Genomic DNA, 21,172 nt, shown 5'->3' on the forward strand with positions numbered 1-21,172 from the left:
CATCATTGCAGACAACATTTTTATGGACGCATCGAGACAGCAAAGTCATAGCGTAATATCCATTATTAATGTTCTTATAGACAGCGATGGTCTTAAATAGCAAGGTGTATGTTGTTGCTGTTGTTGTCTTCAGTCCTGAGACTGGTTTGATGCAGCTCTCCATGCTACTCTATCCTGCGCAAGCTTCATCTCCCAGTACCTACTGCACCCTACGTCCTTCTGAATCTGCTTAGTGTATTCATCTCTTGGTCTCCCTTCACGATTTTTTATCCCTTGGTGCCTCAGAACATGTCCTTCCAACCGATCCCTTCTTGTAGTCATGTTGTACCACAAACTTCACTTCCATACATGGCTACACTCCATACAAATACTTTCTGAAACGACTTCCTGACACTTAAATCTATACTCGATGTTAACAAATTTCTCTTCTTCAGAAACGTTTTCCTTGCCATTGCCAGTCTACATTTTATATCCACTCTACTTTGACCATCATCAGTTATTTTGCTCCCCAAATAGCAAAACGTCTTACTACTTTAAGTGTCTCATTTCCTAATCTAATTCCCTCAGCATCACCAGACTTAATTGGACTACATTCCATTATCCTCGTTTTGCTTTTGTTGATGTTCATCTTACATCCTCCTTTCAAGACACTGACCATTCTGTTCACTACTCTTCCAAGTCTTTTGCTGTCTCTGACAGAATTACAATGTCATTGGTGAACCTCAACGTTTTTATTTCTTCTTCATGGGTTTTAATACCTACTCCCAATTTTTCTTTCGTTTCCTTTACAGAGGCATGATAAAAATTAGTCTTGAATTCCTCAATTAGTTTTTCATTTATCAATCTTCTAATTCTCAATTATTGTTAATTTTTATCATTTTTTAGCGACATGATAAAAATTAAAAATAATTTCAAATTAAAAGACTGATAAATGGGAAACGGATTGAGGAATTCAAGACTAATTTACGAAATACATACTGGAAAAATGTACACATAAATAAAAAAATGTATTTTGTAAAATAGTTACAAGTAACTTTAGAACTGTTTTCGTACAAAAATGACTGGTGAAAGGTTATTAACACTAAAACACTTGTGTTGCTGTACTGCATACACCACTTCTCCATTTTTTCTTATTCTTTGAAGAAACTGTGTTGCTTAACCTTGTCCATGCGCCTTCCATATCACTGTTGCGTTTGTGCGTTAGGGGCGCTCAATATAGAGCTTATCAGTGCCCATACGAACATCAACTGAAACGAGCGTGGTACAAGAAAGGAAACATAGATGATATTTCCAGTTACAGATAATTGGCACGTTTGTCTATTTTCTCAAAAGTATTAGAATGGCTCTTCATTAAGAGACTAACAGACTTCTTAGAGGATAATGGCATCCTGTCAGAATCTCAACATGGATTTAGAGCAGAGTGTTCAACCGAATAAGCAGTTCATTCCTTTCTATTAGAGGCGCTGTTAGCATTAGACAACAAAAAACTTACCATGGACATATTTTTAGATTTGTCAAATGCTTGACACCATAAATCATGACAAATTGCTACGCAAGCTAGAAAATCTTGGCATCAGAGGAACACATAACAACTGGCTCAGCTCTTATCGTAAGAACAGGGAACAATATATGGAAACAGATCAGGAAAGGGACAATGTCATTAGGAAACATAATTCCAAGCCAGTGACTGTTAAATAAGGTGTGCCACAAGGATCAGTAAAATATTTTAATTTACTGATGATACAAGCGTTCTAATTACAGGAAACTCAGAAGAAACACTTGTAAAAAACATACGAGAAGTCACAGACAGGCCAACATGTTACTTTAATAACAATGACTTAATAATAAACATTGGTAAAGCTATAGCTGTGGATATATAAACACCACAACAATTTAGAGTCAAAAACGAAACCTAGAAACATCCCTGTATCTTTAAATGTAGAATGGTGTCCCTCATATGCAAGCCAGGTAAACTGAAGATACTGTGAGAATGATTAAAATGAACACACACACATTTTGATGCAGAAAATTGCAAATTCGTCTTTGCCTCCCACTCCTATATCCTCTGCACTGTAAATTGTAACTGACAAGTCGTTGTTGCAACACCTGAGGAGGAACAGAAAATTGCAGAATCGTCCACAAATAAGTAGCATTGGACAGGACTCCCTACTGTGGATGTGATATTTTTTATAGCTATGGTGTCCGCCCTGGTAGCTGAGTGGTCAGCGTGACAGACTGTCAATCCTAAGGGCCCGGGTTCGATTCCCGGCTGGGTCGGAAATTTTCTCCGCTCAGGGACTGGGTGTTGTGTTGTCCTAATCATCATCATTTCATCCCCATCGACGCGCAGGTCGCCGAAGTGGCGTCAAATCGAAAGACCTGCACTAGGCGAACGGTCTACCCGACGGGAGGCCCTAGCCACACGACATTTCCATTTTTATAGCTATGGTAAAGATGGTAACAATGAAAACATTGCCCTGAGGGACACCATTCTCTTGCTCTAAACGATCCGATCGTCACCAACGTGAGACGTAAAAAAGCGCTTAGACAGGGAAGACCATATGCAAATGAGAAGCTGCCTACAAAACCCCTATTGATGGAGTTGCACGAGAATATTGTATTTCCAAGTAGCAGCCTACACCTTACTGATGTTGAAACTCTGATAACTACTGCTACATGTTCAGTCCGTTCCTGTTTTGAGGAGGGATATCAAAATTGCCTCTCTCCATGAGTTCGGAAACTAACCTGTTGCCATATCGAATTGAAACAGTCTAGAAGGATTTTCTGTGATGCTGTTGGCAAATGTCAAAGCATGCAGTACTGGTTTTAGTCATGACTGGGTGCAGTATCATGAGTCTCTGACAGTGCCGAATGCAACTCCCACATGGAGAAGCGGCAGTCGTGAGACTCAGAATTGTTAGATCTGAGGTCCAGCTTTCCCCTCTCTATGGTTGTATGGTAGCGGTGGATCTCCTGAACCTGGCTGGCATTGGCAGTAGTCACTGAAAAATGCTCTGCCTTCACCTGAGATGTCTCTGGGCATTGTTTAGACACACCCCTCTTTCAGCATTGCTGCTACTGGGAAACGACTATGTTTACCAGAAATCCTCGTGATGGCTTCCCATACTTTCGTAGACCAAGTGGAATGGTTGATAGAGTCAGGAACGCTTATCATGAACTTTCTTTACTCCCCTTAATTATGGGTTGAGCTTTAGCTCTTACGATTCGAAAGGCTGTGAGATTGCCTGCTATTGGACGGTATTATTTTTCATATCAGCCACCACAATTTCAAGATTCATTCCTGAAGTTCTCCAGGCAAGCATAAGTGGATTACGACATTACTTAAAGGTAATTTCTAGTGGTTGATTATTGTGTAATTTGATAAAAGTAGACATGTAGAGACTCATCTAGACATACCTTCTATTAATTATGTAACTATTTAACTGATTATATTATCACTGTTATTTAGAAACAAAAAATTCACAACCTATTATTACAAAACTTTGTCCTCCTTTGTAGCTCAGTCCACATCATTGCTGACTATGAGGCAGGGGTTCAAATGGTTCAAATGGCTCTGAGCACTATGGGACTTAACTGCTGAGGTCATCAGTCCCCTACAACTTAGAACTACTTAAACCTAACTAACCCAAGGACATCACACACATCCATGCCCGAGGCAGGATTCGAACCTGCGACCGTAGCGGTCGCGCGGTTCCAGACTGTAGCGCCTAGAACCGCTCGGCCACACCAGCCCGCTACGAGGCAGGGGGCCTGGGTTCAAATCCTGGCAGGGGACTGAGTGTTGTGTGTTTGTCATCATCATTTCATCATCATTGGCAAGTAGGTCGCCGAAGTGGCTTCAACTAAAGAGACTTGCACTATGCAATAAAATGCCACACTATCATTTCATTTCATTATGAAACTTTGACAAGGCACATAATAAATTCATCTCTTTTTTCACAACTATTATAATTGACCCAAAGTTTTCTACAAATGAAACATTATTTTATACAAACATTATATAAACATTAACTCAGTATTTATTTCTGGAGAAGTTATTGAAGATTTCTGCATATCGTGTCATCAATTGTGAATACAAACTGGTAAGTTCTTCTTCTTCTTCTGACACATGAGAAGATGTACTTCCGTATGGTGATGGAAAAGTAACAGGTGAATATGGTGGCAAGTATTTTAGCTTTTCTTTCATGATAAGGCTATGGAACTTTCCTTGCAAGATTGCAGAGCTTCTGGCAGGAAGTGTTCTCATTTGGCCAGCAATGTGTTGGCCAAACAGGTCATACTTGTCCACTTTTTTTTGTAGACAATGGTCTGTAGCAATTTTTTGTAATTTATTAATTGCACTTTCAACTTCGGAAAGTTTTGAAATGCGTCTTTTCTTTTAAACTGGCGTCGCAAATTGGTTCTCTTGCGCCGACGTTCCTGTTGCTTTTACTGTGCTCTTAGCAATGCTGTCGTCATCCATGTCTTGAGTATTTTCTTCATCATTTTCTTGACGTTCAGCACGGAGGCTAATGGTTTCCTGATGTCCATCATCATATTCTTCAGTGGGACTTTTCTGAAAGATACAAATGCGACATTATAGAACTATTTGAATAGTATATTGTTTGGATTTTATATAGATTAACAAATCAATAAATTATATTTTAATGTTTATATATGTATTTATTTATTTTGTTTTTTGTTGAAGGTACCTCAAACTTTGGATGAATGGAGACATGTACAAAACAGTTTTGAGATAAAATGGAATTTTCCATCATGTTGTGGTACATTGGATGGTAAACATACTTCCATCAAAGGACCACCTGGAAGTTGTGCAGAATTTTACAACTACGAAGGGGGTTACAGTGTAATACTGTTGGTTGTGGTTGACTCTGATTGTAAATTCATTTATGTAGATTTTGGCACAAATGGAAGGGCTAATGATAGAAGTGTGTTTAGGCTGTCTACTTTGAAAACAGTAATTGACAACAACAGCCTAAATTTGCCTCCATATTACATTATTGTAGTAGATGACGCATTTTCCCTGACTACAAATTTAATGAAACCCATTGTCAAGAAGAAACTTGTCCTTAGAAGATCGCATATTCAACTACCAGTTATCAAGAGCACAAAGAGTTGATTTCGGCATATTAGCAGCTAGATTTACATCTGCATCTATGTCTATGTGATTACTCTGCTATTCACAATAAAGTGCCCAGCAGAGGGTTCAATGAACTACCTTCATACTGTCTCTCTTCCACTCTCGAACGGCACGCGGGAAAAACGAGTACTTAAATTTTTCTGCGCGAGCCCTGATTTCTCTTACTTTATCGTGATGATCATTTCTCCCTATGTAGGTGGGTATCAACAGATTGTTTTTGCAATTGGAGGAAAAACTTGTGATTGAAACTTCATGGGAAATCCTGTTGCAACGAAAATCACCTTTGTTTTAATGATTGCCACTCCAATTCATGTACCATGTCTGTGACACTATCTCCCCTATTTCGACAAGCTGCCCTTCTTCGTACTTTTTCGATGTCATCTGTCAGTCCCATCTGGTGCGGATCCCACACTGCACAGATATAATCCAGGATAGGGCAGACGAGCGTGGTGTAAGCAGTCTCTTTGGTAGACCTGTTGCATCTTCTAAGTGTTCTGCCAATGACTCGCAGTCTTTGGTTTGCTCTACCCACAATATTATATATGTGATCGTTCCAATTTAGGTTATTTGTAATTGTAATCCCTAAGTATTTAGTTGAATTTACAGCCCTCAGATTTGTGTGACTTATCGTGTAATCGAAATTTAGCTGATTTCTTTTAGTACTCATGTGAATAACTTCACACTTTTCTCTTTTCTTTATTCAGGGTCAATTGCCACTTTTCGCACCATACAGATATCTTACCTAATCATTTTTCAAGTCGTTTTGATCATCTGATGACTTAACAAGACGGTAAATGACAGCATCATCTGCAAACAATCTAAGATGGCTACTCAGATTGTCTCCTATGTCGTTAATATAGATCAGGAACAATAGAGGGCCTATAACACTTCCTTGGGGAACGCTGGATATTATTTCTGTTTTACTCGATGACTTTCTGTCTATTACTACGAACTGTGACCTTTCTGACAGGAAATAACGAATCGAGTCGCACAACTGAGCTGATACTCCATAGGCATGCAGTTTGGTTAGAAGACGCTTGTGAGGAACGGTGTCGAAAACCTTCTGGAAATCTAAAAATATGGAATCAATTTGATATCCCCTGTCGATAGCACTTATTGCTTCATGAGTATAAAGAGTTAGTTGTGTTTTACAAGAACGATATAGTCTGAATCCGTGCTGACTATAAGTCAATAAATCGTCTTCTTCGAGGTACTTCATAATGTTCGAGTAAAGTATATGTTCTAAAGCCCTACTGCAAATCGACGTTAGCGATATAGGCCTTTAATGCAGTAGATTACTCCTACTTCCCTCTTTGGATATTGGTGTGACTTGAGCAATTTTCCAATCTTTAGGTACAGATCTTTCTGTGAGCGAGTGGTTGTATGTAATTGCTAAATATGGAGCTATTTTATCAGCATATTCTGATAGGAACCTGACTGGTATACAATCTGGACCGGAGGCCTTGCCTTTATTAAGTGATTTAAGCTGCTTTGTTAATTGGATTTGGGTTGTTTTGGGGAAGAGACCAAACTGTGAGGTCATCGGTCTCATCGGATTAGGGAAGGACGGGGAAGGAAGCCGGCCAGCCCTTCTAAGGAACGATCCCGGCATTTGCCTGGAGCGATTAAGGGAAATCACGGAAAACCTAAATCAGGATGGCCCGACGTGGGATTGAACCGTCGTCCTCCCGAATGAGAGTCCAGTGTGCTAACCACTGCGACGCCTTGCTCCGTCTGCTTTGTTACACCGAGGATATCTACTTCAATGTTTCTCATCTTGGCAGTTGTTCTTGATTGGAGTTCAGGAATATTTACTTCGTCTTCTTTGGTGAAGGAGTTTTGGAAAACCGTGTTTAATAACTCTGCTTTAGTGGCACTACCATCAGTGACTTCACCGTTGTTATCGCGCAGTGAAGGTATTGATTGCGTCTTGCCACTGGTGTGCTTTATTTATGACCAGAATCTCTTACGGTTTTCTGCCGGATTTCGAGACAGAAATTTATTATGGAAATTATTAAAAGCATCTCGCACTGAAGTATAGGCTATATTTCGAACTTCTGTAAAACTTTGCCAATCTTGGGGATTTTACGTTCTTTTAAATTTGGCATGCTGTTTTCGTTTAGAGTATTTTGAAAAGAGATTGAAGTTAATTTATCCACAGTGCAAGCTGCATGTACAACTCACAACTGGTTACGTACAGTATCGCCAGGTACAAACTTTGAAAGGGAATGGGCTGATTATGAAGACACAGAAACAGGAGTGCTGCATCTGGGCTATGGCGCACAGCTGGAACTGAGCGACCATCCATAAGTAGCGTTCGTACAGCAAACGCCTACTCAAAGCAGGATCCAGAAAGGAGAGATAATATGGCTGCTTACTTCAACAACGAAGGACAAGTTCCTTGGCAAATGGACGCCATCGGAATGTAAATACGGTGCAAGATGATTAGTAATTCAAACTTCAGATTGTATCTACTTTTGTTCAACGATTTAGCTTTTCTACTCTTATAAAATTAGGATTTTAATAATCTCTAATAAACAGTTCAGAAGCTAGTAATACTTCTTTGTAAATAATCAATAAAATTTGCCTTTAACATTTCTTGCTTACATTGGAAAATACAATTAAACATTCCATGTAGTAACAATTCTAAAAAGGCAATTTTTAGTTATTTCTTAATTTAGGAATTTTCAAGCCATGTACCTAGAATAGAATATGTTTATTTACCAAATTTAATTGAGAGACTCGAGTTATGACGATGCTGTTTAGAAACATGTCAGCTGTTTTGAACAAAGGTAGCTTCAGTGTATAAACATCATCAGCCCCAGCTCCTTTTCTTTTATACGAGATAACTTTTAGTAACTCACTTCTGTATGTTGTCTTGATAGTCTTTATTCTAGCTCTCAAAAACGCAACATCGGGAACAACTACATCCTGACTTTCAAGGTCTTCTTTCAGTTTCAGAATACTACTTTCTCTTTTTATTTTGTTGGAGTAATCATCCTGGTGTATATTCCACAGTAGTTTATAGTTTCGGAAAGTTTCTAAAAATGTTTCATTATTATCTGTACCCCACTTCACGATCTTTTGAGTACCAGATCTTTGTTTGCACTTAACAAGACATATCAAGTCACTACACGACAGCACGGCATGACAACCACTTGATCTAAGCTCAAAATCAATGGCATAGCAACTCACACGATAGTGGAATCAGCTCCAGTGGCGGCCACTGCACTTAAGAACCGTCCAATAATGACCGCCAGTAGGTCACGTGATCGGCTACTGGCCGCCTCACTGGCCACAAAAATCAAATATGTTTGACTTTAGTGGACGCCACTCGCTACTGGCCACACAAGGCGCCAGTACCCGTACACACAAGGCCACTGGCACGATAAATGGTGGCAGCCACTACTGGCCAGTTATAGTGGACACCACTACTGGCCTCGTGTACAGCAGCCTATAGTCAGCTGATTGAACTGCATCCAGTTAGCTCTCCTGATTATCCACTTCCATGGCTTCTATGCAAGTATATCTCCATCCAGTAATTGGATCCACGGTGGGAATTGGTCACTGGAATGAGGGTCATTAATTGCATCCCACTGAGCAGTGTCTCCAAGGACTGGAGAGCAGAAATAGAGGTCGATTGCTGAGGATGACTGAGTAACATCTGAGAAATGAGTGGGGTCACCTGTGTTGAGGATGCACAGGTCTTCAGATATCATGACATTATCCAAGACTCGACTTCCTACTGCAAGTATATTTTGAGCCCCATAATACAAAATTGGCATAGAAATCGCCTAGTAGAAGAACTGGGAGGGGGAGTAGTTCTGTAAGATCTGTGAGAGCCCCAGTGTTTATCGATTCTTTTGAGGGTAAGTACAGAGAGCAAATAGGGTCTTCTGACGCACACGAACTGCAATGGCTACAGCTTATAGGTCAATAATCATGGAGAGAGTAGAGGAATGATGTGTGTTATTGACAAATACAGCAATCCCTCCCTTCGCCCTTTCCCCAGAAGGTCATAAAATGTATTTCATCCAAACAGAAGTACAGGGGGCGTTCCTGTCTCAGTTTCTCCACATGTATCTTGAAGCCACTAATGTTCCTCTGCCAGGGGCAGCATTCCAACCCTGTCTTTGCTTCAGGCGGAGTAGCCCATAGCAGTGGAGGCTCTGTCTTGGGGCGAGTTGAGGTCCCATGCCGACATCAAGGTTCATTGGCTCTGAAGACTGATCATGAGAAATGTAAGAGAGAGCGACGTCGCCAGAGGCAGACTGCTTATTTCCCATCTCAGTCAGAGGCTCATCCTTTGCTTTTGACTTTGATTTTTTTGCCTGGGTATGCTTTGGAGCCACAACCATAGAGTTGGTACTGGCAGTGCTGGACGGTGTACCTTTGGATAACCATGGAGCTCAGCACTGTCGGCAACCAAGAACTTTTATGATGTTCTGGAGGGAGGTGTGGGCTTTGAAGTAACTCCAGCATCGTAAGTGCATTGACAAATGTAGGTAACAGTGCTGACCCTAGCAACATCCGTTTGTGTAGCAGTATCAGTCTTATGACCTGGCTGTTTAAGAACAGAAGCAAACGAAGTAGCTAATACAGGGCATAGCGTGGCTTTATATCTTTTTGGCTTCACCACACAGCATGAGCTTCATAGTTTTAAGTACTTGTATCTTCCATTCTTCAAGATATGTGCTGAATTGCTGCAGTCCTTACTCCAGACAGGGTGATCCCCTGAGCAATTCACATACTTCAGAGGAGTTTCCGACAGCAAAAGGCACTCTGCTGAAGCCTTCTGTACACCGTTTGCCTCAATACAAAACGTCCAGTGGAAGTTGCGAGGTCAGATACCAGCAGCTGTGCAATACTGAGGCGATATCTTTGTACCCTTACCGCCAAATATCGGTCTTCTCTTTCTGATGTCATACATGGTTGTCTCTGCCATGGTATTTTGGATACAGTTTCGGTCTCTACAAACTGTCACCACATCCGAGAAACAACAGAACGATTCATGTTAAACCATTGGGCCGCATTGGTTTTGTGACTGTCCTGCTTCCATTCCTCCTACTCCTCTCCACTGCAGAGACTGTAGCAGGCGTCGTCTCTGAGCCATACTACAGCGCCTGTGACTGTGTAAACAGTGATTGTTAATGTGGGACTACCAAACAAAATACTACCCCATTTGATGGGTGCCCTGACGTCATCACTGAGGTGGATGTACATTGACCAGAATGCTATCTTACATGCAGAACACTATCGTACAAACACATTTTGACAGTTGGTATGATTATATCTTGACTTACACACAGGATGGGAAAATATCGGTTTGTTGCTTTAAATTTGGACACCAGTGTATTTTGGACATTAACAATGCCTTCTTGGCCCCCATTTAACTTTAATTTCATCTTTGGGAGTGTCCATTAGATCTGCATCACCTTTCCTGTAGTTTACAGTGGTATGGAGCTCAGTCCTGTGGCATATTCCCCAAAGCTTTTGACTTTCTGCAGGTCTGACGCTAGTTGTAACGTTCAGGTTTTGACAAACAGTGTCCCACTTTGAAACCGCTTCATATGTTTTAGTGTACCTGCAGTCCCCTCTAAACCCTTTTGAACATAAAAGGATGAGACTTTTTCAAAGCTCCCCTCCCTATTTTAACTAAAAAAAAAACACATTCCGATTAGCAGCATGCATTCTGGTACTATATGCACCAGGACTCTAAAATATTCCTGAGTCTGGACACTGGCTATGCGAACCTTCTTGTTGTACTGGGTCTTAGTACATACCAGCGGGCCATCCATTCTGCTGGGAGGAGGAGGAGCGAATTTAGAGACTTCCATCTCGGTCCCATCAGCAGCTAGGGATATAAGGGTCCACTCTTGTCAGATAGAGCCCCACTTGCTTGCGTAAACTTTATGCTGCAGCTTTCCCAGAGGTTGCCCACTACCGACTGTTCTAGCTATGCGTGTCATTGGCATGCAGTACACCTTGAGATTATATATATATACATCAGGGCAAGCTTCAATGACCACCATATGTCATGATAGTTGAACATTGTGTGTCACAGGGTACTGGGATCTCAACCTGACCCCTTGGATTGGGCAGATGGCGAAACACCCTCCCCTCTCTGTCTGTCCCTGTCTTTGTCTGTCTGTCTCTCTCTCTCTCTCTCTCTCTCTCTCTCTCTCTCTCTCTATATATATATATATATATATATATATATATATATATATATATATGAGAGAGAGACGGAGAAAGAGGGAGAGGCGGGGGTGGGGGGTGGGGGGGGAGATTTTCACAATAAGCTCAATCCAAGGGGTCGGGCTGAGATCCCAGTTCCCTGTGACACACACTGTTCCACTATCATGACATAAGTTGGTCATTGAAGCATGCCCAGAGGTTATGGTGACGGCAGACTGGCAGCACTTACCAGTCCCCAGCTCAGGACCTTGGCAGTCGCCAAGGCCATATCCAGTAATGAATGCTGAGTCCCTAAGGGCTACCATATCACTGAAGTTTGCACCCTTGCCTGGTATTGTAAAGTTATATTTACATTTACTGCTTTTATTATCTTTAACTGTTAGAATGATTATGGATAAAGGTATCACAAATCATTGCTGAAACACATTTATTCTTCTTACAGTGAAAAACATGAAAATCACACACAAGTTTTCAACATAACATTGGAAGATGGCTTTGACAAACTACACACCTACGTTTCCTACATCCTATGAATTTTTTCTGGGGCATGTACGCCTCAATACATTCAAATTATGTGCAAACCAGCAGACTTACTGTGGTTTGTAGTAATGTTTCGAAACAGAGTTTATGATGTATAAGAAACAGAATTAGTTATAGTTACTATAGACATTCTTCGAATGGAGAAGATGGTGATTTGAGTTGATTTTCGTGAAATAGGCTCGACTGACTAATAACAGGAGGTGGAAAGGCGTGTGTCAAGCTTTCATCTGAAATAAGAACTCGGTTACCTGCCGTCCTTCTGCTTGACTGAACTCGGAAATAATCTACGTGATGTTCCTCGCAATCTGTGTCTAGTCCGTCGAATCTGCCAAATTCACGAAATCATAGATCAAAGTATAGTGTACTACACGTTAAATGAAATTGACGCTCAGCATAGTAGCTAATGGGCGCGACCATAAATGCATTTTCCATTTACAGTCGCTCCAATCAGCCCCCACGTCGAGTAGAATTTAGTTTGTGCGGATAGTACCTTGCCTAGCAAAACTTCTGCAGATTCGGCGATCTAGATAAAGATTACCACACGTGGCGAGGAACGTGACATGGCCGATCTCCGGGTTCATCCTAACAGAGGAACGTCGCATGAATGATTTTCGAATTCAACCAGAAGCCAGGTGCACGCCTTTGCAGCTCCTATTATTAGTCACTCGTAAAGAGGCGCGCTGTGGCACCTATAAATACAAGATACCTCATTTGATCGTTCATAGCCTTCTATATGTCCTTCCCATAGTCCATTTTCCTCGTAGTTCCGAAAGCATCTCGTTACACTTGATAGATACAAAATATAGACATCACAGTGCTCAAAACAGTATATTACTTTAGTGGGACATACGCATCCTATGACCCACAAAAGAGTTAAAAATAAATGTGCAAGTAGATGTGATGAATTCAGTACTAAAATAATGAAATATTGTACCTCTGAACTTATGAAAATATTGAATGAATTACATAATTAAACTTCTCACACTGGTACTTTCTTAGAGAGATTTAAATATGCTATTGTCAAGCAACTTCACGAAAAAGGAGACAAAATGTCAGGAAAGAATTAATGACCCATATGATAACTGCCAGCATTTACAACTGTCGAAAAGTTCATGTATAGTAGCTGTGATAAAGACTTAATACAGGAAAACATACCCAGTAGTTAATACTTCACTTTGACAGATCAGAAATCACTACTGCTGAGAATATTTGGTGATTTGGTTAATGGTTATAATTGTGCGGATGGTGATGTTCTCTGGCATTAGTTACAATATTTTGAAGTGATAGACTCAGCACGTTTATAATTTTCATATTACTAAAATTACAGAAGCCAACATGGAATTTCGATATGTGATATAAATGTGGTTACGTTAGTTTATTCTGCATATTTCCATTGAGTAATAAGTCATGGAATCATTTTTTAAGGAAGCTCAGCTTACAGTGACAGCATTTTCAGAATTCAGAAACGTTTTGTAAGAATTGTACTTCTTGTTTATTTTGGACATGCTTCACACACCTTTTCAAAAAACTATAAAGACGTCTATAGGTTAATATTGAAACCTTCAGGACTGGTATGGGGAACCAAAAGCAATCTTTGGAGCAGGACAGACTTGAACACAATGGTTTGAAAGTGAACAGCCTCTGAGCACCTTGATACAATACTCAAAGTACCCTCCGCCACACACCGTCAGGTGGCTTGCGGAGTATGGATGTAGATGTAGATGTAGACAATGTTAATGTATCAGTTCTTTTATTTTACACAGGCACATAATTGCACGAAAGCAACACAGTCCAGTGAGATACTTTTAGACACCAAACTTAAGCCCCTTTGACATATTACTGGAAGCTTAGAAATATGCAGCAAAATATTTGGCAAATTTGGAGTTACTTTATTAACACCACTTTTAACAAACTCTAATAATTAAATCCTTAACTAAACTTGAGTTAATCCAAAACATTTAAAATCATTTTATAACAACATTACCACTTTAAGAAAAGAACATTATTAGAACTTCAAAAAGATTAGCAAAAACTATTAATTTTGAAATTGGTCCACAGAGTGAATGTAGCCCGCAATTGAATTTAATCCAGAACTTGGGCACCGCCCCCTTTCTGAAAAATTATTTACACAGTTCAGTTGACAAAATGGACACAGACAGACAGAATCAATATTTGGGCAGAAACCCTATTAGAAAAACACTAATAACCTTGAAACTGGTCAGCAGAATGAGTGTAGTTCCCAGATGAACCTAATCCAGACTCTAGGGACTGGCCATTCTTGTGCAATTATTCGCACAGTTACGAATACCAGGATAGGCAAGGACAAAAAAAATTAACATTCAGTCATGGGCAGAAACCCTATTACGAAAAATAGCATTAACCTTCAATTGGTCAGCAAAGCGAGTGTAGCTTCCAATTGCAGTTCACTCAGGTCTCAGGCACTGCCTTTTTTATGAAATTAATTACAGAGTAAAAAATTCTAAGATCGACAAGAATAACCAAAATTAACATTCAGTCATGGAGAGAGACACTGTTAGCAAAAATACTGTTAACCTTGAAACTGGTCCAACTCCCAGTTGGACTTAAGCCAGACCATGGGCACTGGTGCTTTTGTGATAAAGCTTGTACAGTTAAATATACCATTACAGACGAACACAAAGAATTGATTAATCTTAGTTACGAATCTTGACTCTTAAATAAAAATATCCAATACAGCACACATAATATGATAAAAGGGATGACTTCCAGTGAGCGTCCATAGTTTAGATAAGTAGGCTGCAATCAAGCCAAAAGCAGCATTGACTGAACTGAGTTGTTCTTAATATTACGACGCTGAATCAATGTATACTCAGTCTCAATTAAACTAGGAACTCTATATTTGATTATTTACTCAGTTTGGGGGGTAACATATCAATCATATGACTTTGGGGAAAGTGATGGTATTCTTTCTATCTCTCTAACCAACAAGGGATAGTAGCAATTTTGAACATGCCATTTTTGTTATTTTAGTAAGTAAGTGTTTGTTTTGGGCTGCATATTGTGCCAGAAATTTTGTTTCTTTTGTGCATGTCATGAGAGCGAAGGTGGACGCTATGTATCTGCAAGGCAGGGGCCATGGACACCTGAATTTCCTGTGCACGGAGACGTCTGCTCATTGGGAATGGTATTCTATGAGAACACCATCTGACCTCGGAGGTTTGCTGCAAGCCACAGAACTTCTCTGTGCAAGATAATGTTCATGACACCACTTGTCAACAGAAGCTCATATAGGACAGACCGGGTTAAATGACAAAGCCATATATGTACTGTGAGTTTTGTTAAAGCTTTGCTATGGTAAAATATAACATTGAATGTAATAAAACAAACAAACAAACAATGTCCAAACAGTCCTTGGAGGCCCAATGATACTGACCGGCCGCCATATCATCCTCAGCCCTAAGGTGTTACCAGATGTGGATACAGAGGGGCATGTCAACATGTGGACAGCACACCACTCTCCCAGCCAGTTTTTGTGACCAGTGCCGCTACTTCTCAATCAAGTAGTTCCTCAACTGGTTGCACAAGGGATGAGTGGACCCTGTTTGCTAACAGCACTCGGTAGACCCATCCAAGTGCTAGTCAGGACTGACAGTGCTGAACTTCGCTGATCTGATGGTAACCAGTGTTACAACTGCGGCAAGGCCATTGGCATGGAATGTAATAATGGAGGTAAAATATAGTTGCGATAAAGAAGCAGCAAGTGAATTTGTTTTGTAGTGAGTGGTGTTTGCGATTTCCAGCTGGCTTGGACTTTGCCTCTTCGAGAAGGAGTCTGCTGCCTCAAGAGAGAGCAACATTTTCGAGTTAAACAGTTGACAGAGATAAGTAACGGAGACCAAAAAGACTTGTAGCCTACATAGCCCACCTCCATACGACGCCTGAACAACAGTAAGCATGTTACATTCCGAATTACAGATGGAATTCAACATAAACGATTAACGGTTTTGATTGTTGTTTGGCATTTTGAGATCTACAAGAACATTAGAAGAAAAATGACAAGTACGTCAAACGAGCCAAGCTACCTTGCTACCTATATGGTATAAGCGTCTTTTGGATGAAATTTTTTTGTAGATATGAAAGTGGCTGAAACCTGTAACGACTTATATTAAATCAAAACTGTGACAGAAATAAATAATCGTCAAAAACTTTCAACAGTTGCTTCAGTTCTCTAGAGGAATCGTGGTTGCCTTCAAAGAAGCTCTAAAATGTCTTTAATCACTATACTATTCATATAGTTTCCGCATAATATGATCTACTACTCTTATTCTCACCTTCATTCATCGAAAAGAACGACCTTCCCCATGTCATCCAGCATAGTTTTCAAAGAAACTGATCATGCCAAACCCAACTCATGCTCCACACATCTGAGAAGCTGAGAGTCAAGGATTAAGACAATCAGATGGATGCAGTATGTTTTGACTTCCAAATAATATTTTATTTGGTACAGAATCATACCTACTAGTGAAACTTAAGGACGAAAGTAACTTTTGCATGATGTTTTGATGCCAAGTAGCATAATTCAATGAAACTTGGATCATACATAGAAAGAACTGTTACAGTGTAGTACAGAAGGTAACTGAAAGGAATACGCAATGAGATAAACAGAAATGACACTTTTACCCGAAGACAATAATTACACTGAAGTCACCACGATTCATGATGGTGTCTTGGACATTACCAGATGCAGGACATGGACGAGGGCACCAGCAGAATTTTTTCCGAGACGGACAAGACTCAAAGATCTTCTTTCTAATGTACCGGTAACTACTTTAGTGAGTTTGAAAACCTGTCATGCCCAAGAACTAACTATGACAAGGAGTACTTAAAACTTATTACATATAAAAAGACTGATACTTACTAACTTATTATTTCCAAAATAGATTACTTTGGTACTTGAACAGTAAGCATATTGGAAATGGAATAGTATATGCAAGGTTCGTCTTTTTATGTAATTAATATGAATATGGGTGTCATCTTTCTGATGCAACGATCATGCATGAGAATGACAGCATGACAATGCCAGAACACACACGATCGCTGCAACATCTGTAACAATCCAACGCCTTGGTTTTAGTGTCATTGATCATTCTCCCTACAGTCCTGACCAGGCACTGTTGGAAAAACTGGACTCTCCTTCAGAGAAGTGTGTTCGCCGCCAGGATGACCATGTTCAGTAATAAATATGTAGACATGAATAATAGATATGTTGAACGTTAATAACGGTTGTTATATTTAAAAAGCATTATGAGTTCTAACATAAAAAATTCAGAGGCATTACTTTTCAGCATGCCTTCATAAAACTAGCATAGACTCAGAAAGCCAACATGGTTTTTCTTATCAAGAGACAAATGGTAAACCACAATCGTGATTCCACTTTGCAGATAGGGCATCCTTTTGAAAATCGGGGATGGTTGACTGGCACATATGCGGCAGCCATGTTTATGTAATGTTGGGAACTGGTGACAGAAGCCGTGTGCCTGGATGGGTAATTAGCTCCTTTCTGAGAACAGTAAGAGCTGAGTGGAGAAAGGACTGAAAAAGGCTGAAGATATTATTTCAGCACTCTTCTGCAAAGGTTGGCATTTATTTTGTCTGCAGAAAAGTGATGAAACTTTAGGTACACCAAGGAATTGGCATAATTTCCCACGAACAAAGTACTGATTTCCCATCACAGTCGGCAGTGTTAAATCTATAGTTTAGTGCATTCGCAGACAATGACTGCTAAAAATTCGAGAGAATTCCGTAATGAATAAAAAGCCTGTACCCAGAATCCAGGAGGGGCAAATGCTACCTCCTTCCCTCAATCTTTCGCTCTCGTTGCAGACCCCTATGGACATTTTTAATAGGGTGTGTGAACACCCCAGATAGCAGTGAATATTCTGGAAAGTGCTCTCTTGTTGCTCAGCAAGGCTACTAAGAATTTTTTGTGGTAGGGCGTTCCACTACTCTTCGTGTGAGACTGAAAACTGCTGGATGGTCGATGGTGCATCTGGATGAACTGCATTACATCACCCCCACACAAGCTTGATGGGATTTAAGTCCAGGGAATGGGAAGGTGAGACCACTCACTAAGTATCCTCTCATTCCAAGAGCTTCTACATTGGCACAGTTCGATGCAATCATATATTGTCATCCATGAAAATTAAGTCAGTCTCAATGCACCTCTAGAAAGATGCACATGGGAAAGGAGTACAGTGTCACAATGACCTTGCCAGGTGAGTGTATTGATTCACAGATCTGGAGGTCAGTGAGCCAATGCAAAATTATGCCTCCACACACCATAAAACATGACTCATAAAAAGATCATGCTTGATGACACTGGACATACTCCCATATGGTTAATGCACCTTGGAACATTGTCTATAAAGATTGTTTAGGTGATCCAGGTGTTATGGTGTCTGGAGACATAATGTTGCATGTATGTACGGACGTCCAAATCTTTGAACATGGTACATTCACTGGTCAACGTTATTGTGACACTGTACTCCACCCCCATGTGTGTCTTTTCAGAGGTGCATTTGGCCATGACTTCGTTTTTATGGATGACAATGTGTGGGTAGGTGCAGGAGCTTTATGAATGAGATGATATTCAGCAAGTGGCACTGCCTGACCATTTCTCTGACCACAGCAACATCGAGCGCATGTGAGATACACTGGGGAGATAAACTGAAGCATATCTACATGCACCAATCACCATCCAACAGTTATCAACTGCGTTGGTGGTGGAATGGCCGTACATCAAGAACTCCTTACCAACCTTATGGCCTGCAAGGGGACATGTTGCAGAACATGCACTGTGCCTATGGTGATTGCACACCGTATATCAACTATCTCTTACCGTTTGTAACGTTCAGGGGACCATCATGAATCGCATTGACTTCAGTGTGATTACAGTCTTCAAATAAAAGTGTCGTTTCTGTTCGTTTCATTGTGTATTTTTTTCGATTACTTTCTGTACTACACCATAGCAGTTCCTTCTGTCCTTGATTCAAGTTTCATCGAGCTATGTTAGTTAGCAGTGATACATCATGCGAAAGTGTTGAGTAGGGTAGCACAGTGGTTAGCACACTGGACTTGTATTCGAGAGGACAATGGTTCAAACCTATGAATGGCCATCCTTATTTAGGCTTTCCGTGATTTCCCTAAATCTCATAAGGCAAATACCAGGATGGTTCTTTCAAAAGGGCATGACCGCTTTCCTTCTCCATCCTTCGCTGATCAGAGAGTGTGCAAAGAGTCTAATGACTTCGTTGTTGATGAGACATTAAACATGTCTTTCCTCCTCATCCTCCCCCACGCGAAAGTGTACAATGGATATATATAAAGAAGACTACTTCTGCTTACCTACATCTGCAAGTCGTGCTACATAGTTGTGTTTATTTAAAATGTAATAGATTAACGAATTAAAAACATTTGCCAGATTGAAGTGTCTTTAGTAACTAGAGTGACATTCAGTTGGAACTGTAGATCCAGAGTGAAATTTACACACATCAAATGCCTCCTGAGACCTGGCGACAATTGTCATGATTTTTTAAAAAACAGATATTCTGTACCTGTTAAACAGAAGGTAGTGAAATAAGATTCACAAAAGTTTTTCTTTTTTTCTTTTAAATTCATGGTTTTCTGAAGTGTCCATTACAATGGACACTGGGTCTTGGAGACATGTAAGTAAACATTAGAAAAGAAGTAAAGTGTCCATTACAATGGACACTGGGTCTTGGAGACGTATAAGTAAACATTAGAAAGAAAGCTGAAAATGTAAAAAAAGTACTTTATTTTTAGTTTATTGAACAAAATACAGTCTTATTATGCAGATATTATTTGAATCATACACTGATTATTAATTTAAAATAATTAATATAAATTTAAAAAGTAAAATAAATGACGAATTTTGACAGTTTTATTTCTGATGATACTCAGAGAAACAGTTTTTCTGTGATGTCAGACAGAGGAAAACTGAACAACCTTTGCACCTTATTTTGGTTTTCTTTGTGCAGCCACTGTTCTTACACCTCATGCTATTTTTCAACCCTGTCATTTCTGGTAAATGGGTTACAGAAGGTGAAGGTGATTGTGGCGGCAGTAATCTTCGCCTTTTAGGAGTTGACTCCTCAGCGTCTTCATCAGAATGTTGTTCCTTTTGGCCCCTTAACAAATGCTCAGCAATTCTAATTTTGAAATCAAGGTACTGCAGGATATTCTTCTTTGGCTCATCTTTCTTAATTCTGTCACTTCTGTACTGAATCCAGCTATTTGCAATTCCCAGATCTATGAAGTGAAAAATAGTTTTTACGGTCCACTTTTTGGTTCTGGTGCAGATCCTGTAAAAACTCATCATTCTGTCAATCAGGTCTATGCCACCCATATTTTTATTGTAGCAGCTGACTACTGCTGGACGGGGAACCTGAATGTATATCCGATCTTTTTTCGACCACCTTGTACATTGATCCATAGGGTTCTTCCCAACCTTCGTCGATGCAGTTATGACTGGCTTTTGGTCATACCATTTTACAATAGAAATGAGTTTGTCTTTTCTCACTGTCTGGTCAACAGACCCACGTCCTTGATTTGCAAGAATCTTGTCTGCTGTCAGATGCACTGCTCTGGGTATTCTTGACTTCATGATTGTTCCAGTGGCAGGCAAGTTTTTTTCAGCCAGTGATTCCAGTAACGGAACAGAGGTAAAATACCTATCAAAGAACACATGTGTTCCTTCTGGAAGGCTGTGGCAAAGCCTGAGGACTGCTGAGGCCCCTATTCCTTGTTTTAATTGTTGACCAATAGCTTCTGGGAATGTTCCTTTACCCTGATAAATCTCAAAGTCAAGGACTAGTCCTGAAGGAGCAGCCAACACAAAATTTTTAAGCCCTTCAGGATTTGGCTTTCCCATGACAAATTGTTTTATTGCACATGCTCCACTAAACGGGATCATTTGTTCATCCACTGCCATTTCAGGAGGTCAAGGTAAACCGAGGCATGCTCTCTTTACACGTTCTAAAAGTGGCCTTATTTTCCACAACTTATCTTTCCTTCTAGTTTCCTCTGTTACAGCATTATCGTCTGTCACCTTCAAATTACTTCTAATGGTGAAGTATCAGTCTCGAGTCATAATTTCAGTAATGCTAATAACTCTTGTTGTTTTACCCCAGTACATCCTAACTCTAGGGTATCTCAAACAAGACATTAGTATTGTTGCTCCAATAAATACTTGCAATTCCTTGGCAGACAGCTTTA

The 21,172-nt window shown here is 40.1% G+C and overlaps 1 protein-coding gene across 1 annotated transcript; it reads right to left on the reverse strand.

Moving 5' to 3' along the window:
• Window positions 1-4,399: 4,399 nt before the first annotated feature.
• Window positions 4,400-20,888, reverse strand: LOC126484969 (piggyBac transposable element-derived protein 3-like). The gene is made up of 2 exons (XM_050108571.1): window positions 19,995-20,888; window positions 4,400-4,576 (listed from the first exon to the last, which is right to left on the reverse strand). The coding sequence occupies exons 1-2, from the start codon at window positions 20,886-20,888 to the stop codon at window positions 4,400-4,402; spliced, it is 1,071 nt and encodes a 356-aa protein (XP_049964528.1).
• Between the last annotated feature and the right edge of the window lie 284 nt (window positions 20,889-21,172).

The sequence above is a fragment of the Schistocerca serialis genome, chromosome 6 (assembly GCF_023864345.2).
Source record: "Schistocerca serialis cubense isolate TAMUIC-IGC-003099 chromosome 6, iqSchSeri2.2, whole genome shotgun sequence".
NCBI lineage: Eukaryota > Metazoa > Arthropoda > Insecta > Orthoptera > Acrididae > Schistocerca > Schistocerca serialis.